This window comes from Balaenoptera borealis, assembly GCF_965194805.1.
Source record: "Balaenoptera borealis genome assembly, chromosome: 1".
Classification (NCBI taxonomy): domain Eukaryota; kingdom Metazoa; phylum Chordata; class Mammalia; order Artiodactyla; family Balaenopteridae; genus Balaenoptera; species Balaenoptera borealis.
This window is the reverse complement of record NC_138860.1, coordinates 113,597,976-113,622,954: the sequence shown is the minus strand read 5'-3', so window position 1 is coordinate 113,622,954 and position 24,979 is coordinate 113,597,976. Positions and strand designations below refer to the sequence as shown.

Here is a 24,979-nt window from a genome sequence, read left to right as displayed (position 1 = left end):
TATCAGTTGTAATATCTCCTCTTTCATTTCTTTTTTTTTTTGCTTTTTTTCTTAGATTGATTGATTGATTTTGGCTGAGTTGGGTCTTCATTGCGCGCAGGCTTTCTCTAGTTGCGGTGAGTGGGGGCTGCTCTTCGTTGCGGTGCACGGACTTCTTATTGTGGTGGCTTCTCGTTGCAGAGCATGGGCTCTAGGCACACAGGCTTCAGTAGTTGTGGCACGCAGGCTCAGTAGTTGCGGCTTGTGGGCTCTAGAGCACAGGCTCAGTAGTTGTGGTGCACGGGCTTAGTTGTTCCATGGCATGTGGGATCTTCCCGGACCAGGGCTCGAACTCGTGTCCCCTGCATTGGCAGGCGGATTCTTAACCACTGCACCACGAGGGAAGTCCCTTCTCTTTCATTTCTGATATTATTGATTTGAGTCCTCTTTTTTTTTTCTTGGTGAGTCTAGCTGAAGGTTTGTCTGTTTTGCTTATCTTTTCAGAACACCAGTTCTTATTTTCATTGATCTTTTCTGTGGTCTTTTTATAGTCTCTATTTCATTTATTTCTACTCTGATCTTTATTGTTTCCTTCCTTCTTCTAATTCTGGGCTTCATTTGTTCTTATTCTAGTTCCTTGAGGTGTAAATTAGGTTTACGTGAGATGGTTCTTGTTTTTTGATATAGGCATTTATCACTGTGAACTTCCCTCTTAGGACTGCTTTTGCTGTATCTCACACCTTTTGGTATGTTGTTATTTCCATTTTCATTTGTCTCAAGGTATTTTTTTTTAACTTCTTTTGATTTCTTCTTTGACGCATTGGTTGTTCCAGTAGCATGTTGTTTAATCTCCATATTTATGAACTTACCAGTTTTCTTCTTGTAATTGATTTCTAGTTTCATATCATTGTGGTCAGGAAAGACACTTGATATGATTTCAGTCTTCTTAAATTTATAAGACTTGTTTTGTGGTATAACATTAACTATCCTGGAGAATATGACAGCTATTAGAAGGGCCATCTAGACATGTAATATCCAGTGTCCAGTATGGTAGCCACTAGCCACATATAGTTATTGAGCCCTTGAAATGTCTAGTGCAACTGAGAAACTCAGTTTTAGAACTTACAATTAACTTAAATTTAAAAACTTATACTCAGTTCAGTTATTGGAGAATGTAAGGATGTTTGGAACAGTTTGATTATGCACATCTACTTTTTCAACTGTAAATTTTATGAAGTCTAATTACAGATCAATGATTTCTAATCAAAGTTAAGCATTTGAATTGAGATGTGCTATAAATGTAAAACACCAATTTAGAAGACATAACAAAAATATAGGTAATTCCCTGGTGGTCCAGTGGTTAGGACTCCACGCTTTCACTGCCGAGGGCCTGGGTTCAATCCCTGGGCGGGGAACTAAGATCCCACAAGCCGCACAGCACGGCCATAAGTAAGTAAGTAAATAAGTAAATAAATAAAATTATCTTCAATCTTTTATATTGACTGCATGTTGAAATAATAATGCTTTGGGTATATTTGGTGAAATAAAATATATTATTAAAAGTTTTAGTTTAAAAAAAATTGTGGTACTAGAAGATTTTAAACTATATATATTTCTATTGGGCAGCACTGATCTAGACCTTGGCATACATATCACAGTTAAGAACAGTGATCACAATCAGTTAATTTTTTTCTTCATACTGAGGAAAGGAAAACATAGCTATGTCAGAGGGTTCTCAACAAATACTGTGCTGTTCTTCTGGCATCGTCTTACTTTCCCTCTGATTAATCACTTGTATATTTGCATTATTTTTCTCATAAGATCATAAATGTCTTTTTTAAGTTTTGTAACTTGATTTTTTTTATTGAGGTGTAGTTGATTTACAATGTTAATTACTCCGCACAGCAAAGTGATTCGGTTATACATATATATATATATATATATATATATATATATATATATATATATGTATGTATACATTTTTAAAATTCTTTTCCATTATGGTTTATCATAGGATATTGAATATAGTTCTCTGTGCTATACAGTAGGACCTTGTTGTTCATAAATATCTTGATTACAGTGACCAGGGGATTTTTATATTCTTAACAGATTGTCATACCCTTAACATATATGTTTCATATTAAATTGAAATAATTGTCAAGCATGCTATTTTAATTTGGTCTTAGATGAATAGTTGAATTTAGTTAATCTGTTATCCTATTTTTTCTACTTTAGTAACCTTTAACTTAAGTTTAGTAAAGTTACCTGAAGCCTTCAGAATCTTTATTTATGATCTATTACTATATCAGAAAATATTGCTTTTCTTCCAAAATTTAGTTGACATCTGTAGACATATACTGAATCAAATATTTGTTTTAGGATATAAAGATCAAGAATGCAGATTCTTGGAAAAGTTTAGGCAAACCAGTCAAAACATCAGGGGTAGTGAAATCATCAGATGAGCTCTTCAACCAATTTAGAAAAGCAGCAATAGAAAAGGAAGTGAGAGCTCGAACACAGGAACTAATACAGAAACATCTGGAACAGGATACAAAGGAACCAAAAGTATTTCAAGAAAATCAAAGGTCTGTAATTTACTGGATTAATGGAGGCTTTGAGAGATATAGACATGTATTTAAAATAAATCTCTTTTTTGTAAGTGGCTATAATTCAACTATTTAGTAGACCACAAAGCAAATTATATTTAGAAAAAGTAAATTTTTATTGATTTTTTAAAAATTGGTAAGTAGTAATATCTATTTTGAAGGGGATAGAAATAATCAAGTGATTGAAGAAGCTATTAAAGATACCAATATTGCTAAATTATAAAGACATCACTATTTTCCAGAAATGTCTTAATATTTCCATTCTATGTGTAAGAAGATGATGATAAACCTTGGTCATAGTTTTCTAAAACCTTCTCTTCATTAACATAGATTGCCCGATGTAAAATTTGACATCAAAAATACTAAAAATAATGTCATAACATACAAAAAAGGGTTATCTAGAATATTGCTTTATATTTATCATTTAACAACGTATCTTCATAATAAAAACTTTTAAGGAGCTTGAAACCTACTTTGAACTTTATTGTTTCTTTAAGGGACCATGGCTTCACTCTAGAATCTTTTCCAAATAAAATGCAAAACAAGTGTCTTGGAGAAGAGCAGAAAGAACATCAGCAGTCACTGGAAGCTCAAGATGGAGGCAAACTCTGGCTTCTCAAAGACCGTAATTTAGCAAGGGCGAAAGAGCAAGAGCGGAGGAGAAGAGAAGCAGTAAGTGAATTTTAGTTTACTAAATCTAACGAACAAAGGAAAGATTTAACAGAGCAGTGTCTTTACATGTTCAAAGATGTATTCTGGGTGGTTCTTCAGTGACAGTAACCTCTTTGGTGAGGATCAGGTTCTAAAATCAGAGAGTAAAATTAAAATTTCATAGTCAAAAGACACAAGCATAGTGTAATAATAGAGTATCAATCCTGGAGGCTACCAGACTTTGAGTTCAAATCCTGGTTCTTCCATTAACTAGATGTTGGAGCCTGGACTATTTATTTAACCTCCCTGTGCCTCAATTTCCTTATCTGTAAAGTATGGATAATAAAGGTAAAAGGTGAAATGAATTTACATGTATTAAGCACATCTGAAAATGCCTGGCACATAGGTAAAATCACTTACTGTTATTACTCTTGAAAAATCCATAAACTGCCTATGAATTGTGGCTAAAAGATATGCCATCTGTCCCTAGTCAGTGTTTATTTAGTTCAACACTAGATGAAGAAGTTATATGTCAATTATATCTTAACAAAACTGGAAACCAAAAAAAAAAAAAAAATGACTTATGTTTAAGGAGTCCTTAATATTTAAAAACTGATGTTTTAAAAAGTAGAATTAATTCCTTTTTTATTGAGGTGGATTATTCTTTTATCTGTGGATTATTTAGAAGTGTGTTATTTAGTTTCCAAATATTTGGAAATTTTCTGGCTAGTGAAAATAATAGAAAATTAGTGATTTCTAATTGAACTCCATTGTGGTCAGAGAACATACAATGTCTTGAATTCTTTTGAATTCACTAAGACTTGTTTTATGGCCCAGATTATGATCTACCTTGGTAAATATTCTGTGTGCACTTGAGAAGAATGTGTATTCTGCTGCTGCTGGGTAGAGTATTTATTAAACAGGGCAAGTTGGTTGGTAATGTTTTTCAAGTCTACTAAATTCTTGCTGATTTTCTGCCTGTTTGCACTATCAGATATTGAGAAGGGCATTGGCATCTACGATGGTATAATTATAGGTTTGTCTTTTTACCCTTGTAATTCTATCAATTTTATTTCATGTTATTTTGAAGCTGTTATTAGCTGCATAGACATTTAGAATTGTTACATCCTCATGATTAATTGACCCCCTTTTCATTACAAAATGATCTTTTTTACTCCTGGTAATATTATTTCCTGTGAAATATAACCACTTTACCTTTTTTATGACTAGTGTTGGCATGGCACAAAAATTTTTTCCATCCTTTTACTTTTAACTTATCTGTGCTTTATATTTAGATTGATTTTCTTGCAGGCAATATATAGTGTAGTCTTGACGTAAAAAAAAAATCCAATCTCTGTCTTTTATAGGAGTGTTTAACCAATTACATTCAATATGATTATTGATATGGTTACGTTTGAGTCCATCATCTTGCTATTTTTTGATGTGTGTCCTCTGTTCTTGTTATTTTTTTTCTCTGCATTCTTTTAGATTAATCATATTTTTTATGATTCCATTTTATTTCCTTTATTGGCTTATTATCAGTAACTCTTTGTTTTGTTACTTTAGTGGTTGCTTTAGCGTTTACAGTATATACTTTAGCTTGTCACAGTCTTCTCAAGTTATATCACACCACTTCACATTTAATATAATAGCCTTGCAATAGTGTACTTCCATTCCCCCCCTCCTAGCCATTTAGGCCATTGCTTAAGCAGTCAAATTGTCTCTAAAAGTTTTAAATGACATTAAAAAAAAAACCCTTGTATTTACCTACGTAGTTACCATCTCTAGTGCTCTTTATTGATTTGTCTAGATCCAGATTTCCAAATGGTATAATTTTCCTTTTCCCTAAAAGGACTTCCTTCTAACGTTTCTTGTGGTGTGGGTCAGCTGGTGATGAAATCTTTCAGCTGTTGTGTATATGAAAATATCTTTATTTGGCCTTTGTTTTTCATTAATAGACTTTATTTTTAAAGTGTTTTAGATTCACAGCAAAATTGAAAGTATAAAGAGTTCCCACATATTCTCCCCTTTCCCCCACCAATACACAACCTCCCCCACCATTAACATCCCACATTAGTGCAGTACATGTGTTACACAATCTGTGAACCAACATTGCCACACCATTATCAATCTTATTTTATCAAGGAAAGTCCATAGTTTACATCAGGGTTCACTCTTTGTGTTGTGCTTCTTATGGGTTTTGACAAATGTATAATGACATACACCAACCATTATGGTACCATCAGAATACTCTCCCTTTCCTGAAAGTCCGCTGTGCTCCTCCTGTTCACCCCTCCCTCCTGAACCCCTGCCAACCGCTGATCTTTTTACTACCATAGTTTAGCCGTTTCCAGAATGTTGTATAGTTGGAATCGTACAGTATATATACCTTTTTCAGATTGGCTTCTTTCACTTAGTTATATACATTTAAGTTTCCTCTGTGTCTTTGTAGGTTGCTAGCTCATATCTTTTTAGTGCTGAGTAATATCCCATTGTATAAATGTACCACAGTTTATCCATTGACAGACATCTTGGTTGCTTCCAAGTTAATCACTGGGTTTTCATTAATTGTTTTTTTCATGTTTCTTGTGCTTTGTTGAACTTATTGGAACGATGTGTTTATAGTTTTGATCAAGCTTGGAAAAATTTTGGGCATTATTTCTTCATATTTTTTCTGTTTCCTCCTTTTCTCCTTTTAGTGATTCCTATTACTTTTGTATTAGGCCACTTGAAGTTGTCCCATCTCAGACATTATAGTTGTCATATCTAGAAGTTGATTTGGGTCTTTTTAATGTTTTTAGTATCTCTATTAAACTTTTGAACAAATGGAATACAGTTATCATAACTGTTTAATGGGTTCTCTGCTAATTCTGACATTTATGTCACTTCCAGGTTGGTTTCGATTGATTGATTGATCTCCTTTACAGATGGTGTTTTTCTGCTTCTTTGCTTACCTGGTAACCATTGATGCCAGATGTAAATTTTACCTTATTGGGTGCTGGATATTTTTGTAATCCTGGAAAACTCATGTGAATTCATAGGACATACGGAAACATTAGTTCCAGAAGAAAAACTCCACTGGCTTTGGCTGTGGTATTGATTATGATACAAGTAAATTTCCTAGGAAATAATATACAAAAGTTGTGTCAGCCTCTTATCTACAGTATGAAGGCAGAAACAAATTGCATTTAGCAGTGTTGTAACATATGGTGGAGTTTACTTTAGAGCAACATGGTCTTATAGAACTTTCTACAATTATAGGAATGTGCTTTATACAATCAAATATAATAGCTGCTAGTCACATATGGCATTGAGCACTTGAAATGTGGCTAATACAACTAAGGAACTAAATTTTTCATTTTATTTAATTTTAATTAATTTAAACAGCAAATTTTTTATATTGTTTTATTTTTTTGTTTGTTTTTTAGGAGTTCTTTATTAAAGTTTAATTAGTACTTTAATAGAAGTATTTCTCTAGTGACCTAGGAATTTTTCCTTTTGGTACTCACAAGGGCCTGACTTCAGTCACCCACAAGTGATATCTCAGCAACCTACCTGCCACCTAACAACCCAACTAGGTAACCTGATACAATTTCTAAACCCCAAGCATTTTTCTGGAACCCACTGAAATGTGACTAAAAATGCCACCTCTAGCAGCTTGACAATTGAAAACCTGACTTTGGAGCTACCTACTATCATTCTTGACAACCCAAACTTATGCTGCTGCTACTTGACAGATCCGTATTGTAAACAGCTGCAAAAACTTGACATCTAGCATAAGCTCCCTACCAGAGCTTATGCCAGTTCCTTTGACCCAGTTTTGATCTTAAATTTGAATGGCTGAAGTGTATATTAGGACCACTGAAAAAAGGAATATCCAGGTTATGGTGTCAGCTGCAGAGAGCCTTAGTATTTAAATCGTGGTATCTAAGGTTAATTGGTATAGGCAATAACCAGTTCGATATCAATAAGTATTCCACTAGTTCAGATTTAGTCAAGATGGAAGAGAATCTAAAATAAAGTACTTTTATTTATTCATTTTTTTAAAGTTAGTTTATTTTTTAAATTAATTCATTTATGCATTTTTCGCTGTGCTGGGTCTTCGTTGCGGCACTGGGTCTTTGTTGCGGCACATGGGCTCTTTGTTGTGGCATGCGGGCTCAGTAGGTGCAGCTCGCAGTCTTAGTTGCAGTATGTGGGACCTTAGTTCCCCGACCAGGGATGGAACCCGGGCCCCCTGCATTGGGAGCATAGAGTCTTAACCACTGACCACCAGGGAGCTCCCAAAGTACTTTTTTACTTTTTATTTAAAAAAAATTGTTTTATTGGAGTATAATTGCTTTACAATATTGTTAGTTTTTGCTGTACAATGATGTGAATCAGCTATATGTATACCTATATCCCCTCCCTCTTAGACCTCCCTCCCATCCCACCCCCCCATCCCACCAATCTAGGAAGTCACAGAGCACCGAGCTGAGCTTCCTGTGCTTTATAGCATGTTCCCACTAGCTATCTATTTTACGCATGTCAATCCTAATCTCCCAGTTAGTCCCCGCCTACCCCCCCCCACACCACATCCACAAATCCAGTCTCTGTGTCTGCATCTCTATTCCTGTCCTCAAATAGGTTCATCTGTACCATTTTTCTAGATTACACATATATGCATTAATATACAATATTTGTTTTTCTCTTTCTGGCTTACTTCACTCTGTATGACAGTCTCTAGGTCCGTCCACATCTCTACAAATGATCCAATTTCATTCCTTTTTACGGCTGAGCAATATTCCATTGTATATATGTACCACATCTTCTTTATCCATTAATCTGTTGTTGGACATTTAGGTTGCTTCCATGTCCTGGCTACTGTAAATAGAGCTGCAGTGAACACTGGGGTACATGTGTCAAAACCTTTTGAATTATGGTTTTCTCAGGGTATATGCCCAGTAGTGGGATTGATGCATCATATAGTAGTTCTATTTTTGGTTTTTTAAAGAACCTCCATACTGTTCTCCACAGTGACTGTATCAATTTACTTTCCCACCAACAGTGCAAGAGGGTTCCCTTTTCTCCACACCCTCTCTGGCATTTATTGTTTGTAGATCTTTTGATGATGGCCATTCTGACTGGTGTGAGGTGATACCTCATTGTAGTTTTGATTTGTATTTCTCTAATAATTAGTGACGTTGAGCATCCTTTCATGTGCCCCTTGGCCATCTGTATGTCCTCCTTGGAGAGTTATCTATTTAGGTCTTCTGCCCATTTTTTGATTGGGTTGTTTGTTTTTTTGATATTGAGCTCCATGAGCTGTTTCTGTATTTTGGAGATTAATCCTTTGTCGGTTGTTTCATTTGCAAATATTTTCTCCCATTCTGAGTGTTGTCTTTTCATCTTGTTCATGGTTTCCTTTGCTGTGCAAAAGCTTTTAAGTTTCATTAGGTCCCATTTGTTTATTTTTGTTTTTTTATTTTCATTACTCTAGGAGGTTGGTCAAAAAAGATCTTGCTGTGGTTTATGTCAAAGAGTGTTCTTCCTGTGTTTTCCTCTAAGAGTTTTATAGTGTCCGGTCTTACATTTAGGTCTTTAATCCATTTGGAGTTTATTTTTGTGTATGGTGTTAGGGAGTGTTCTAATTTCATTCTTTTACATGTAGCTGTCCAGTTTTCCCAGCACCACTTATTGAAGAGGCTGTCTTTTCTCCGTTGTATGTTCTTGCCTGCTTTGTCATAAATTTGGTGACCATATGTACATGGGTTTATCTCTGCTTTCTATCCTGTACCATTGATCTATATTTCTGTTTTTGTGCCAGTACCATATTATCTTGATTACTGTAGCTTTGTAGTACAGTCTGATCCTCCAAACTCCTGAGGGTCCCTCCAGGCATGGGAACCCCTCCCCTCTCCCAGCCACCCCTCAGGAGCGCTGGTCCCATCCAGCCTCCACTCCTCCCCACTCGCTCCCCCCCCCACGTCCTATCCGGTCACTCAGGGGTTCCTCCCATCCCCTTGGGTGTCAAGGTCCCCCACCAGTGTCTGGTGGGTGCCCTAGTTGTGGGGAGACATGAACTCCACGTCTTCCTACTCTGCCATCTTGACTCCAAATTTCCCAAAGTACTTTTAAACAAAACAAGTTTCATTACATATTTTTGGAATTTTGCAGTATGTCTGGATACTTCTAGGAGTATCAGTGATATTTAAACTAGGACAGTGTATCCTACTCTCATTGGAGGGTTAAAATAGAACTTTTAAGGAACTATTTGGGCTAGATATTTGGTATCCTAAGAGCTGGCATTAGGAAAATAGCCTGGGCTAAGATCTAAGAATTTACCCTATTGTCTCTAAGGCATATTTAAAGAAATTTTCATAGTTTTTAAGAGTCACACATAGCTTCTTAATATCCTTTTGGTAGCTAAGTCATAATTCCAAGTCTTCTTCCACATAGCCAGAGAACACTGATTCCCATCCAGGAAGTCAACCAACTGGTTTGCAAACTGGTGCTTTTACCTACTACTCTGGGCTGCTACTCTTCACTGATTTAAAAAAACAAAACAAAACAAAACATTTTTTGAACTTTCCTAGTTGGTGTCATTTCAGATGTGGCAAATACTATCTAACTTGTATCACAAGGACTTTTAGAGAAGGCTTCAGAGTATAGTAAGAAACTTTTGTTTCTTTTGTCTTAATTAGCTTTTCCTATACTTTAGCTTATTTTATTTAGCTTTTTAGCATTTAATAAACAACATTGTACTGAGTGTTATACATGCAATCTGGTTGCTTTTCATAAATATCTGTATATAAAATAAACTTGGTTAGATCATTTGCCTTAGGTTACACAGTAATTGGCAAAATCATGGAAAGCCCTTGGCTTTAAACATAGTATAGTTCTCTCACATAGGTAAGATACTAGTTCATTCAGAAAATAATTTTATGTGTCTAGCACTGTGTTGGCTGGAGAGATACATGAAACCATGTAATCTCAGTTCATGTTTATATTAACACTGAGAACTTTCTTACTTGGAGAGATAGGTTAAACTTGTTATTTGTGTTCTTGTAAGTTTTAAACTTATTTTTCTTTATTACGTGAACAGTATTTTAACAAAAATCAGATAGTATTTGAACAGATATTAAAAGTTAGGTACAAACTCATTATGTTAAATAAATTGCATTCATTTTGTATGTTCCAAATGTTGCATTATCCTTTTTTCATATAGATGTAACATAATGAAGGTATAAACTTTTTAAGTAACATTTACGTTTTCTCTTCTTTTCTACAGATGGCTGGTACCATTGATATGACTCTTCAAAGTGACATTATGACGATGTTTGAAAACAACTTTGATTAAAACTAGGTTTTTAAATTAACCGTCAACTTAAATGAATAATACAAAAGATTAAAATGCAAATGGTAAAATGATTGCTTTCAGACACCAAGATACCAATCTTATACTGTATTTTGACTGCTCTAAGATGATTAAACAATTTTCACTTAACGTTTCTTAATAGCTATATGTTCATTTTTTTAATGACATAATTTACAGGAAATTTTATAGTTCTGGATCCCTAAAAATTGAATAAATTCCCAAATGCTATTCATTTTACAAATAGTCTACTATATATTATAGGCCCTGTCTAAACAATGAAAATCCAAAAGAGATGGTGCCTTCCTGTTTAAAAAATGAAGACTATACAAGGGTATCAAAAATATAGTTCTTGTTGAGTTTCTAATTTTGCTTTTTAGAGGGAGTTGTCATTTAATGGAATTCAAACCTTATTTTATGGAGTGATGGGCCCTTTTGTAATGCAGATGTTTCAGTATTTTATTTATTTTTTAAAATTGAAGTATAATTAACCTACAACACTGTTAGTTCCAGGTGTACAACATAGTGATTCAATACATCTATACATTACAAAATGATCACCATGATCATTTTAAAACAAATATTTGTCTGCCTTCAAAAATATTTAGAACCTCTAACAAACAATACTTGGTTTCTTTGAGTATCAGGTTACATAAGATTCTCTAATGGTTCTATATTCAAAATTTATATTACCTACGGTTTGAAAGGTATTGAATTTGAGGCAAAATAGCAGTAGATATTAATTATGTATGCAAGTTTTTATAAGAATCTATACATTTCTTAATATGCATATGTGATAGCAATGGAAATCTAAATTTTTACTTAACTCTACTAAGTGTTTAAGTCTGTAAAATATTTTTGTTTCATCATTCTCAAGTTGGAATTATGTATAAATCATGTATATCAGCTTCATGTATTTTAAAATTTTGGACTCTTGAAGTGTAACATTCAGGCACTATTCCAATATCATCTAAAGTGAAAATTCAAAGTGTATGTGTATTATAGAGAGAAAGAGAAAGTTTTCTTGGCTTCATTTATTTTTATAATCAATATGATAATTTTTTGAAATATCTTTAAACTATTGACCATTTTAAAAACATGATTAACTAGTAGCTAAAATGGTGATGATACCTTCATGAAACATAGCCAGAATTAAAGTAAAAATCATACCTATACCTATTAAACTATATTTTTAACCAAGAAATTAGTATGCATATACTAAACAGCATGCATTGTTTTTCCTAAAAGATCATATAGATATATAGTCTAATCTATATTTATATATATAGTCTTAGATACTTCAGAAATGCATAGTGGTTACCTCTAGGTGATGGGATTACAGGATTTTTTTTTGCTTTTTGGTTTTTTTCCATTTTCTGTAGACTTTTCAGTATTTTCTGGTTCATTTAAATATTGATTATGTAATGCTTTTATGATCTGTGGGAAATTTTCCATTTTGAAGAGAATAAAAATAGTAAATAAGAATTTACTTCTGTCAAATACACATTAAATCTTTCAACAACTGCCTTTAAATAACTAATAAAACTGCTCAATGAATGATCTTTGTCTATATCTAAAAAGAAAGTTCAGCTTCATTAACATATCCTTTTACATTAAATGGCTTACTTGAGGTTTTCCTATAAACATTTGCAGCAGTCCTTATAGAGAGCTATGTTATGGTGATCAGTGTTTAGTTTAACCAATTTAACGCTTGAACCTTTGCTCAGTCAGTAAGGGGCCTGGCACATTGCAGATACTCAACAAAATTTTGGTAGGTTGGTTGAAGGCAGTTCTGCAGAGAAAATATTGATGTATGACTGATCCTATGTTACGCATTATTTTTTAGTACAAAATTGTTTGGCTTCTCTTAACTTCTCGCATGGAGTTTACTTGTGTTAACAACATTCTCTACATAATCAACCATTTTGCTTTTTTTTCCCTCTTTTTGTTCTTGAGTTGTTCTGGAAGTGTGGTCCATGGACCAGCTGCATCAGCATCATCTGGGAACATGCAGATTCTCAGACTTCAGACTTACTAAATCAGAACCTCTTGGTGTGGGGTCCAGCAACCTATAGTTGACCCTCCAGGTGATTCTAATATACACTAAAGTTTGAGAATCACTGCTCTAACTGAACCCTGGCTCTCTCCTGCAGGCTGTCATTTAGTACTTGTTTTTCCACTAATGGTTTTCTTATCTTGGGAGTGCTACTTGCAGACCATTCTCTCTTTCCCTAAATATGCCAGCTTTAAGTTTTTCATGATCATCAGACTATACCACCCATAGTCATTTAGCATCCCTGGTTCACTCCTCTTCGTTCCCCAGAGATTTTAGTCTGTTTCACTGTCACTCTCTAATTGATGCTTCTCAGTCCCTTGACTTCTCTGCTAATGACCTTAATATCTAATCAACTTTAGCCACTCCTTTGTCATTGCCAACAACTATAACTCTTCCTTAATCTCAGTTTCAAGCATCTTAGCCTCTCACTATTTACTCCTGTCTTTTTCTAGCTTAATCTGGAAAGGCCCTGACTCCAGCAATCATTAGACCTCACTAGGACCTACGATCCTTTAACCCTAGTGCCTTTTCACAGTACCTCTCCCCTCACACCCTCACATCTCTCCTTATCCAGAGTCTGTAGTACATTATCATTTTTTTTTAAGTTTTTTTTTTTTTAAAGATTGACGTTTCTTTTTATTATTTATTTATTTATTTATTATTTATGGCTGTGTTGGGTCTTCGTTTCTGTGCGAGGGCTTTCTCCAGTTGCGGCAAGCGGGGGCCACTCTTCATCGCGGTGCGTGGGCCTCTCATTATCGCGGCCTCTCTTGTTGTGGAGCACAGGCTCCAGACGCGCAAGCTCAGTAGCTGTGGCTCACGGGCCCAGTTGCTCCGCGGCATGTGGGATCTTCCCGGACCAGGGCTCGAACCCATGTCCCCTGCATTGGCAGGCAGATTCTCAACCACTGCGCCACCAGGGAAGCCCTACATTATCATTTATAATCGCTCCCTTGCATACACTCTCAACTCCATTGTTCCTTTCTTTGTTGAATTCATTTGGCAAAACTCCAGTCTTTATTAATCTGACTGCCTGCTTGGCACCCATGAAACTGGTTAGAGAAAGACATACACTTCTAGCAAGAATAACAAAAAGAAAAAGACACAAATCACTACAGATCCTATAATCATTAAAAAGATAAAAGTTACAAATAACAACAAAAAGATAAAAGTTACAAATAATAATAACAAAAAGATAAAAGTTACAAATAACTTTACATTCATAAATTTGAAGAAATGGACCAATTCCTCAAAAAACATAAACCATCAAAACTCTATCAATGTGAAATAATCTAAATAGCCCTGTACCATTAAAAATTTTTTTAATTCATAATTTAATGGCTTCTGAAAAAAATCTCCAAGCCCATATGATTTCACTGAAAAATTATACCAAACATTTAAAGAAGGATTAATACCAGTGTAAAACTCTTGCAAGAAAAAAATCTATTCTAGAAAATGCCTCTTCCAGAAATTGGCCTATTCTGTCATTTTTGTCAACAGGACAAATTTTATCAACAGGAACAGGGAATACTTCCCAACTCATAAGGCCAGTAATACCCTGATACTAAAATCAAAGACAGTACCAAAAAAAAACAAAACAAAAAAGCTGCAGACCATTATCTGTAATGAACTTAGACACAACAATCTTAAACAAAATACTAGCAGACCAAATCCCACAATGTATGAAAAGAATTCTACTCCAAGTGTGATTTATTTGAGCTATGCAAAAAAAACCCAAGTTATACAAATTGGAAATGAATAAAACTGTTTTTGGTGTTTTTTTATTTCTTTAGCTATAATTTCCCAAAATGTTAAATAATAGAAGCAATAGGAGTCATTTATATTTCCAATTTTAAAGTAAATGGCTGCAGGATTTCACCATAGGCTATTTTTGGGGGGTAACTATAATGTTTAAACAGTTTCTAAATTAATCTTGCTTTAAGGAACAGCTGCTGAATTTTTGCACATGATTTTCTACACAGAAAATCCAAGAAATCTAAAAAAAACTACAGCTAATAAGTGATTTAAGTAGGGTCACAGGATACAAAATCAACATACAAAAATCTGATCTCTGCAGGCTAATGAGCATGTGAAAACTTAAAAACAGTAACGTTTATAATCACTCAAAAGAATATGGACTATTTAGGTATACACTTAACAAAACGTGTACAGGATCTGTATACTGAAAAGTACAAAATGCTTATGGAACAAATCAAAATAGAAAGACCTAAATAAATGAAGAGACATACTGTGTTCATTAATTGGAAGACAACATAGTAAAGATGTCAGTTCTCCTCAAAATCACATCCTATCAAAACCCCAGCAGTTTTTCATAGACATAAACAAGCTTATTCTAAAATGTATGTGGAATGGGAAAAGCACTAGAATAATTAAATAATATTGACAAAAAAGAATAACATGATGAATCATTCTGTGTGACATTAAGGCTTACTAAAAAGCTATAGTGGGGACTTCCCTGGTGGTCCAGTGGGTAAGACTCCAAGCTCCCAATGCAGGGGGCCCAGGTTCGATCCCTGGTGGGGGAACTAGATTCCGTATGCATGCTGCAGCTAAGAGTCCACATGCCACAACTAAGAAACCCACATGCAGCAACAAAGATCCTGTGTGCCACAACTAAGTCCTTGTACAGCCAAAATAAAATAAATATTAAAAAAAACTACAGTAATCAAGAAATGTATTAGTGACGAGGTAGACCCAGAGATCAGTGGACTAGAACAGAATAGGGAACCCAGAAGTAGAACCATAAAAATATGCTCAATTGATTTTTGACAAAAGTGCAATTCAGTGGAGGAAGGATGGAAGGATAGTCTTCGTGTTTTTTTTTTTTAGTTTATTTTTGACTGTGTTGGGTCTTCGTTGCTGTGCAAGGGCATTCTCTAGTTGCGGCAAGCAGGGGCTACTCTTCGTTGTGGTGTGTGTGCTTCTCATTGTGGTGGCTTCTCTTGTGGAGCACAGGCTCTAGGCGCATGGGCTTCAGTAGTTGTGGCATGTGGGCTCAGTAGTTGCGGCTCGTGGGCTCTAGAGCACAGGCTCAGTAGTTGTGGTACATGGGCTTAGTTGCTCTGTGGCATGTGGGATCTTCCCGGACCAGAGATTGAACCCGTGTCCCCTGCATTGGCAAGCAGATTCTTAACCACTGCGCCACCAGGGAAGTCCTGGAAGGATAGTCTTTACAACAAATGGTACTGGGGCAACTGGATATCCATAGGCAAAAAAAAAAAACAGACAATCTCAACCTAAGTCTCACATCTTATGCAAAAATTAACTCAAAAATGCATCTTGGACTTAAATGTAAAATGTAAAACCATAAAATTCTAGGGAAAAAAACAAGAAAAATCTTTAGGCTCTGTGTGTTAAGCAAAAAGATTTTAGACTTGATACCAAAAGCATGATCCATAAATGAGAAATTGATAAATTGGATCTCTTCAAATTAAAACTTTTGTTCTATGAAAAGATAAACTACAGATTAGGAACAAGTATTTGCAAACCACATACCTGACAAAGAAATATCATATACAATAAAGAACTCTCAAAACAACTGTAAAATAATTAATTAGGAAATGGGCAAAAGACATGAACAAAATTTCCTCAAAGAGAATATACCTATGGCATATACACATGAAAGCATGTTCACCATCATTAGCCATCAGTGACATGTAAATTTGAACTGCAATGAGATATCACTGTACATCTATCAGAAAGGTTAAAATAAAAAAATAGTGACAACACAAAATGCTGGCAAGGATGGAGAAAAACTGGGTCACTCATATATTGCTGGTGGGAATATAATGGTAGAGCCACTCTAGAAACCAGTTTGCAGTTTCTTACAAACAAAACATGCAAAGCCATGTGACACAGCAATTGTACTCTTGGGCATTTATCTAAGGTAAATGATAACTTATGATCACACAAAAACCTGTACACAAATGTTCCTAGCAGCTTTTTTCATAATAGTCAAAAACTGGAAGACATCCAGATGTCATATAATAGGTAAATGGTTAAACAATTTGTAATATATACATACTGTGGAATACTACTCAGGAGTAAAGAGGAATGAACTATTGATATATACAATAACTTGAATTTATAGGGAATTATTATGCTGAGTAGGAAAAAATCCCCAAAGATCATATACTATATGATTTCACTTACATAACATTTTTGAAATGACAAAATTTTGGAAACAGGACAGATTAGCAGTCACCAAAGGTTAGGAATGAGGTGTAAGTATGGTTATTACAGGGCAAAATGAGGGATACTTGTGGTAATGGAACTGTTCCGTATTTTGATTTTGGTGGTGGGTACACAAAGCTACATATATGATACAATTAGAAAGCATAAAGTACACTGGATAAAGTATACACAGGTTCTATTATTTCTCTTATAACTTTGTGATTGTGTCACTTGAAATGTCAATTTAAAAAAGGTAATACTCAAAACTAAAAAATAAGTACTAAACTTATAGTGGTAATCATTTCACAATATGTACAGATATCAAATCATTATGTTGTACACTTAAAACTAATACAATGTTATATGTCAATTATATCTCAATTTTTAAAAATTAGGGAATTGGGCTTCCACTTAGGATCTAGAAAACTGGAAAAAGCATTTCTCCCATCATTACAATGAATTAAAAAGCCAGAAAATCTTTAAATTCACAGATTAATCTGAGGGCTGACATTGCAGGGTAACCCAAAATCTAAGGAAAGACAAATGCATCAAAGGAGAGACATGACATAAGCACTGGCTTACCTGAGGTAGGTACCATCAAATGCTATATAATCTGGCAACAACAACAATAACAAATTATCTGAAAGTTCTAACAAATTGCTAAAGGCTGGTGTGGGCTAGCTTGAGAATACAGAACCCTTGGGAGCACAAGAGAAATATGCCATCACTCTCAGGCTCTTCTCCAGAGACCTCATCAGTACTTAAAGATTTGGGGGTGGGGGTGGGGGTGGGGCAGGATGAGCATTCTGAGAAAGCCATCCTCTTGATGCAGGCCTAGAAGAGAAGAGCAGCAGATACAGGAAAAGCACAAAGGCCCCCCAGATCCTTCTCCCCCATCTTCCCTAAAAAATATAAGCCTTAAGCTTCCGGAGGAAGAACAGCAAACTCTATCAATTTTAGGGCATAAATGAAGACCCACTGCAACTGGGGGAAGGAAATAGAAATAAAACTTCTAATCCTGGGAGAGGGGCAGGAAATACATTGTGGGTCCAGACCATTAGAGATACCGTGTCACTGGGGGCAGGGAAGGATCATTTAGAAGGTCCCACTCCAAGGACATACTGCCTGCTGATGAGGCTGAATTAGGACAGCAGAGAATGCTCCTCTCTGCCCTGCCCTTCTTACCACCAGGGTAAAATGCAGTCAATGACAAGTAAAAGCAGTCTACTGCAATCCGAGGTGCAAGAGCATGGAAAGAGACTGTAACTAACACTAAGTATAAAGAAAGACTTAAAGATGAGCATGTAGCAACTATTGAGAAAAATTCACTGGCAAACCAGGATCCACCCTCATGATTCACACCAGAGAAATTTGAGAATCTGTGGTGTACTGAGGATAACCGTAGCAACAATAAAATCCAAATCCAGCTCAACTTCTGACTAGATTGACTCAACCTCCAGACTAAAGGCCTAGCAAAAGGAAAAATGTGTCAATTTCCAGGCATAAAAAGTATATACTTTTGTCTCTATTGTCTTACACAAAATGTCTTTCAAGAAAAAACTATGAGGCATACAAAGAAGCAAGGAAAAAAAAAATCACACTGTAGAGACAAAGCAATCAACAAAAATGGACTTAAAGATGACACAGTTGCAACTATCAGAGAATTTTTAATTACTATGATTAATGTATTAAAAGAGGAAAAATGGACAATGTGTGATCAGATGGATAATTTCAACAGAGAGATAGTAACTATAGGAAAAAATAAAATGGAAGTGCTAGAAAATGAAAAACATGGTAACAAATCAAGAATGACTTTGATGGCCTCGTCAATAGAATCAACACAGCCAAGGAAAGAATCAGTGAAACTAAGTATAGATCAAAAGAAATTACCTACAGAAAAAAGCAGAGAACACAAAAAGTGGGGTGTGGTGGGACCAACAGAACAGAACATCCAAAAGCTGTAAGGCAGCATTATAATCTAACATATGTCTAATTGGAATCTCAGAAAGAGAAGAGAGAGAGAATGGGACTGGAGAAATATTTGAAGGGACACTAGCTAAGAATTCTCCAAAATTAATTTGTATTGGGAAAAAAAAAACCTCCAGTTTTTCCTTCTCCTGAGTAGGGAAAAACCCTCAGTTCTTCCTCCTGTGTGTTTCCTTTATTATTCACACAGAACGCTTCACTTCTGGTCACCAAATGTGTGGGGGATTTCCCCCAACCAAACAATTCTCTGTGACATCATCTAGGTGTCCTACAATTTAACTCAATTCTGAAAGTATCTACCTGGAGATAGTATCAGATCCCACAGGTTAAGGGCTCAGTCCCACAAGACTGATGCACCTTTCAGATGCCAATCACAAGTAGTAGATCCCCAGATTATCCACAACTTCTGTCTGACTTAGACAAATCAGAGGTTCTCATGACATTTTCTCCCTTAGATTCAATTATTTGCTAGAGCAGCTTACAGAACTGAAGGACACACTTACTTATGTTTATCAGTTTATTAAAGGATGTAGTAAAGAATACAGATGAAGAGCCAGATGAAGAGATAACATAGGGCATGAGGTCTGGCAGGGTCCCAAGCACAGGAGCTTCTGTCCGTGTGGAGTTGGGAGTGTGTCACCCTCCTGTATGTGGATATGTTCACCAACCTGGAAGCTCCCCAAACCCCATACTATTGGGATTTTTTAGAGGTTTCATCACAGAGGCATGATCAATTATTAGCTCCATTTCCAGCCCCTCTCCCCTCTGGAGGAGGGAGGTGGAGCTGAAGATTCCAAGCTTCTAAACATGTCTTGGTCTTTCTGGTGACCAGCCCCCATCTGGAGCCATTCAGGAGCTCACCCAGAGTGAACTCATTAGAACAAAAGATCCTCCTGGGGCTCTTATTACCAGGAATTTACAAGGGTTTTAAGAGCCCTGTATCAGATATGGGTCAGAGACCAAATATTAGAATAACAGATGCTCCTAGTTCTCTTATCACTTAGAAAATTACAAGGGTTTCAGGATCTATCTGTCAGGAAGCGGGGCAGAGACCAATATATATTTTCTATTATCTAACATAGTGACAGATACAAAACCACAAATTCAAGAAGCTCAGAAAATGGTAAGCAAGATAAATACAAAAAAAAAAAATCACACACACTTAGATATATCATATTTAAACTGCTGAAACCAAAGACAAACATGACACAATAAATACAGAGGAACAAAGAAAAGAATATGGCAAACTTCTCATCGGAAACTGTAAAAGTCATAAGATAGTGGAATGGCATCTTTAAAGTTCTAAAATGAAAATCTTGTCAACCTAGAATTCTATATCCACTGGAAACATTTTCAAAATTGAAAGAGAAATAAATACTTCTTCAAACAAACAAAACATAGTATTTATTGCCAGCAGACCTGTATTACAAGAAATGTTAAAGGAAGTTCTTCTGGTAGAAGGGATGTGATTCCAGTGAGAAACTTGTATCTATACAATGAATAAAGAACACTAGATATGGCATAAATGGAGGTAATTATAAAACTCATTTTTTATTATTTATCAATGCTCCAAAAGATAACTGGCTAAAGGGGAATTCCCTGGCAGTCCAGTGATTAGGACTCTGCGCTCTCAATGCCAAGGGCCTGGGTTCAATCCCTGGTCGGGTAACTAAGATCCCACAAGCCACGCGGTGTGGCCAAAGGAAAAAAAAAAAAAAAAAGATAACTGGCTAAAGCAAAAACAGTAGCATTGATAGATCTAAAAAGAGAAATAGGCAAATCCACCATTACAGACAGATTTCACCATTCTTCTTTCAGCAATTGATAGAATGAGTTGGCAGAAAGTCAGTAAAGATCTAATAGTCCTGAACAACATTGCTAACCATCTTTACCTAATTGACATTAATGCCACACACTAGCTAACAACAGCAGAATACACTTTTCAAATGCAGCTGGAACGTTCACCAAATAGACCGTATTTAGGGACATAAAGCAAACCTTGACAAATTTAAAAGACTAGGTAGTTTATAAGATTCCATACCAGATTTAAAGTAGAAATTAATAATAAAAATATATCTGCAAAATATTTTAAAATTAAGCATTTCTAAATAACCCATGGTAAAAGAGGAAATCACCATAAAAATTAGAAAATATTTTGAATTGTATGAAAACGAAAATGCAACACATTAATATTTGTGGAATGCAGTGAAGTGGTGATATTTAGAGGAAAATTTTTAGCACTCAGTGTTTATATTAAAACAGAAGGAAGATCTCAAATCAGTCATTTAAGCTTCTACTTTAAGAAACTAGAAAAAGCAAATCTAAATCAAGCAGAAGACAGGACATAATGAAGAACAGAAATCATTTAAACTTAAATGAAATTAAGTTTCATTAAAACAAAACAAAAAATAGAGAAAAAAATCAATAAAACCAAAAGCTGTTTCTTTTTTTAAAAAGACAATAAAATTGATAAGCCCTCTAGACAGACCTACCAAGTAAAAAGAGAAGACACAAATTACAAATGTCAAGTGTGAAAGGGAGAATATTACAGATCCACAGACATTCAAGAGATAATAAGGGCATGTTATGAAAAACTCTATGGCCATAGATTCAACAACTTATATGAAATGGATAAAATTCTTAAAAAATACAAACTGCCAAAGAGGAAACAGATCACCTGAATAATCCTACAAATATTAAGTAAATTGACTTGTATTTTAGAACCATTTTAAAAAAAGACAAAAGCAAAAGCAAAAACAAAAAAAAAACCCAGGCATACATGGCTTTTTTGGAGAATTCTACCTAACATTTAAGAAACAAATTATACTGATTCTATGTAAATTCTTCCATAATATATAAGAAAAACAAATATAAATGCATAAATCATCAACCAAATATTAGCAAATTGATTTCAGCAATATATTAAAAATACACTACTTCATGATCAATTGGGGTTTATTCTGGGAATGAAAGGCTGGTTCAACATTCAAAAAATTTATATGTAATTAACCATATCAGTAGGTTAAAAAGGAAAAACTGTGATTATCTCAAGAGAAGCAGAAAGCCCTTTTACAAAATTCAACCCCCATTTGTGAAAAAAAAAAAAAAACTCTCAGAAGCTAGAAACAAAAAGGAACTTCCTCAATATGATAAATGACATCTAAAAAAATCTTCAGGGAATTCCCTGGTGGTCCAGTGGTTAGGACTCCCTGCTTTCACTGCTGAGCACGAAGGCTCAATCCTTGGTCAGGGAACTAAGATCCTGGAAGCTGCGTGGCTCAGAAGAAAAGAATCTTCAGCTAATATTATGCTTAATAGTAAAAGACTAAATGATTGCCCCCTATGATTGGGAACAAGGTAAAGATGCCCATTCTAACTCCTACTCAATGTTGTACTGGAGGTCCTAGTCAGTGCAATAAGGGAAGAAAAAGAAATAAAGGGCAAACATATTGGAAAGGAAGAAATAAAACTGCCTCTATTCACAGATAACACGACGGTCTACACAGAAAATCCCAAAGAATTTTTCAAAAAGCTACCAGCACTAAAAAGTGAGTTTAGCAAGGTCTCAGGATTTGAGACATAAAACAAAAAAAATCATGTAAGCACCTAGAATCAGCAAGCAACTGGAAACTGAAAAATAGCATTTACAATAATATTTTTAAAAGAAATACTTAGGTATAAATCTTACAAAATACATGCAACATCCGTATGTTTAAAACTATGAAAAACTGATAAATCAAAGAAGATCTAAATAAATGGATAGATATGTTCATGGATTGAACAACTCAATATTGTTAAAATATCAGTTCTCTCAAAATTGATTAATAGATTCAATTCATTCCAATCAACAATTTTTGCCAAAATTGACAAGCTAATACTAAAATCTGTATGGAAAATTAACTAGAATAGCCAAAACAATTTTGATAAAGAAGAACAAATTTGAAGGACTCATACCACCTGAGTTCTAGACTTACTATACTTTCAACAGTCATGACAAGTGTGTATTAAAACTTCCCTGCTGGTACAGTGGTTAAGACTCCGCACTCAGACTTCCCTGTGGAGCCGCGCAGTGGTTAAGAATCCGCCTGACAATACAGGGGACACAGGTTCGATCGCTGGTCCAGGAAGATCCCACATGCCGCTGAGCAGCTAAGCCTTTGCACCACAACTACTGAAGCCGGCGCACCTGGAGCCTGCGCTCCCCAACAAGAGAAGCCACTGCAATGAGAAGCACGTGCACCACTACAAAGAGTAGCCCCTGCTCGCAGCAACTAGAGAAAGCCCCCGCGCAGCAAGGAAGACCCAACGCAGCCAAAAAACAAAACAAAACAAAAAAGACTCCACACTCCCAATGCAGGGGGCACATGTTGGGGAGCTAAGATCCACATGCTGCACAGTGCAGCCGAAAAAAAAAAAAAAAGATAAGTGTGTATTGGAGAAAATATAGACGTATAGATCAATGAAACAGACTAGAGGGTCCAAAAATAGTCCCACATGTCAACTGACTTTCAGTGAAGGTGCAAAGGCAGTTCAATAGAGGAAGAATATTCTTTTCAACAAATGATACCAAAATAATTGGATATCCACATGGAAAACATAAATGTCAACCCATACTTTGCATCTTATGCAAAAATTAACTCAAAGACCTAAATATAAAACATGAAATGATAAAACTTCTAGAAGAAAACATACGGGGAAAAAAACCCTTGTTGACCTTAAGTTAGGTAAAGATTTCTTACATGCAAGACCAAATGTACCACGTATAAAAGAAAAGTGATAAATTGGATAACATCAAAATTAAGAAATTCTGCTCTTCAGAAGTCCCTAAAAATGAAAAGACAGACTGGGAAAATATTTGCAAACCACATGATGTGTGATAAAGGATTCATATCCAAAATATATAAAGAACTTTCAAACTCAATAGTAAGAAAATAAGCAACCCAATTTTTTTTAAAATCTGTAAAAGATTTGGACAGCTGCTTTGTCAAAGAAGAATATATTCAAGTGGCACACAAGTACATAAAGATGCCCAACATTATTATCATTAGAGAAATGCAAATTTAAATTTCAATGAGATACCACACTACACAACTCTTAGAATGGCTAAAATCGGGATTTTTTTTTTTTTTTTGACAATACTAAGTGCTTTCAAGAATATGACCTAACCATAACTCTCACACATTGCTAGTGTGAATTAAAATTGCAGTCACTTTGGAAACCAGTTTGGCAGTTTCCTATAAAGCTAAATGCACACTTAACGACCTGACCCAGCAATCCCACTTCTAAGTGTTGACCCAAGTGAAATGAAAACTTAAGTTCGAACCAAAAACTTTACATGAGTCACTTTATTCATAACCACCAAAAACTGGGGAAAAAACTGAAATAACCCTCAACTGGGGACTTCCATAAACAGTTATGGTACATCCATCCAACAAAACACTTATAAGCAATAAAAAAGAAACAATATATGTAACAGTGTAGTTGAATCTCAGATGCATTATGCTAAGCGACAGAAGCCAGAAACAAGAGGTTGCATACTACATAATTCTATTTATACAGTATTCTTGTAAAGGAAAAACTCAGAGGAACAGAAAAAAGACCAGGGATTTCCAGAGGCTTGCCTTTAGAACCAAACACCTGGCTGCGCAGATAACGACTCTGAATCTAGTTGGAGAATATCAACACCTTCAGATGATTGTTTGGAATGAATAAAGAAATAATGTCTGTCAGGTAGTATGAAAATCATTTACTGCTCCTCCTCCACGCGCCCCATAATTCCATGATCCAGAAAAAGGCCTAATTGCGGACAATGGGAGGACTTGAACACTGGTCAAAATGAGTGGCTCTTCCGTCCACAGTACCTAGGATGATTTGGGGAAGTCTCACCTTCATTTTCCCCACATTTTAGCAATTCTGAAATGGGATTTTACTCTGCGGAGGAAGGCCGGGTCTCCACCCTTGCCTACCTAGTCCGGGGCGGACGTCGCAGCGCAGTGGGTCTGCGGCGCGGCGCTCCGGCGCTGGACACAGTGGCCGCAAGAGCTCACCGTGAGTGCGGGAGCCCGGGGCTGTGACACCGGACCCGCGCCGGGCACGGACGCCCGGGGGCCCGCGGGGAGGCGCGCACGGAGCCGGCGACCGCGGACCGGCTGG

The 24,979-nt window shown here is 35.6% G+C and overlaps 1 protein-coding gene and 1 long non-coding RNA gene across 4 annotated transcripts in view; one reads left to right on the top strand and one right to left on the bottom strand.

Annotated features, from left to right (window-relative positions):
- Positions 1–21,348, top strand: part of BRDT (bromodomain testis associated) — a 71,704-nt gene extending 50,356 nt beyond the window's left edge. Inside the window, exons 15-17 of the mRNA XM_082386893.1 lie at positions 2,359–2,564; positions 3,083–3,257; positions 10,507–21,348. Of these exons, the coding sequence (XP_082243019.1) occupies positions 2,359–2,564; positions 3,083–3,257; positions 10,507–10,575 (450 nt within the window). The 3' untranslated portion in view covers positions 10,576–21,348. The remainder of the gene's footprint in view (positions 1–2,358; positions 2,565–3,082; positions 3,258–10,506) is intronic.
- The window catches only part of LOC309626421, a 34,501-nt gene extending 9,525 nt beyond the window's left edge, over positions 1–24,976 (bottom strand). The window contains exons 1-2 of one of the 3 annotated variants that reach the window (XR_014243175.1): positions 24,874–24,976; positions 3,324–3,387 (exon numbers count right to left, since the gene is read on the bottom strand). This is a non-coding gene — a long non-coding RNA (uncharacterized lncRNA). Of the gene's footprint in view, positions 1–3,323; positions 3,388–24,792 lie in introns of all 3 variants that reach the window. The other 2 variants (XR_014243177.1, XR_014243176.1) reach the window with 2 other exon arrangements.
- Between the last annotated feature and the right edge of the window lie 3 nt (positions 24,977–24,979).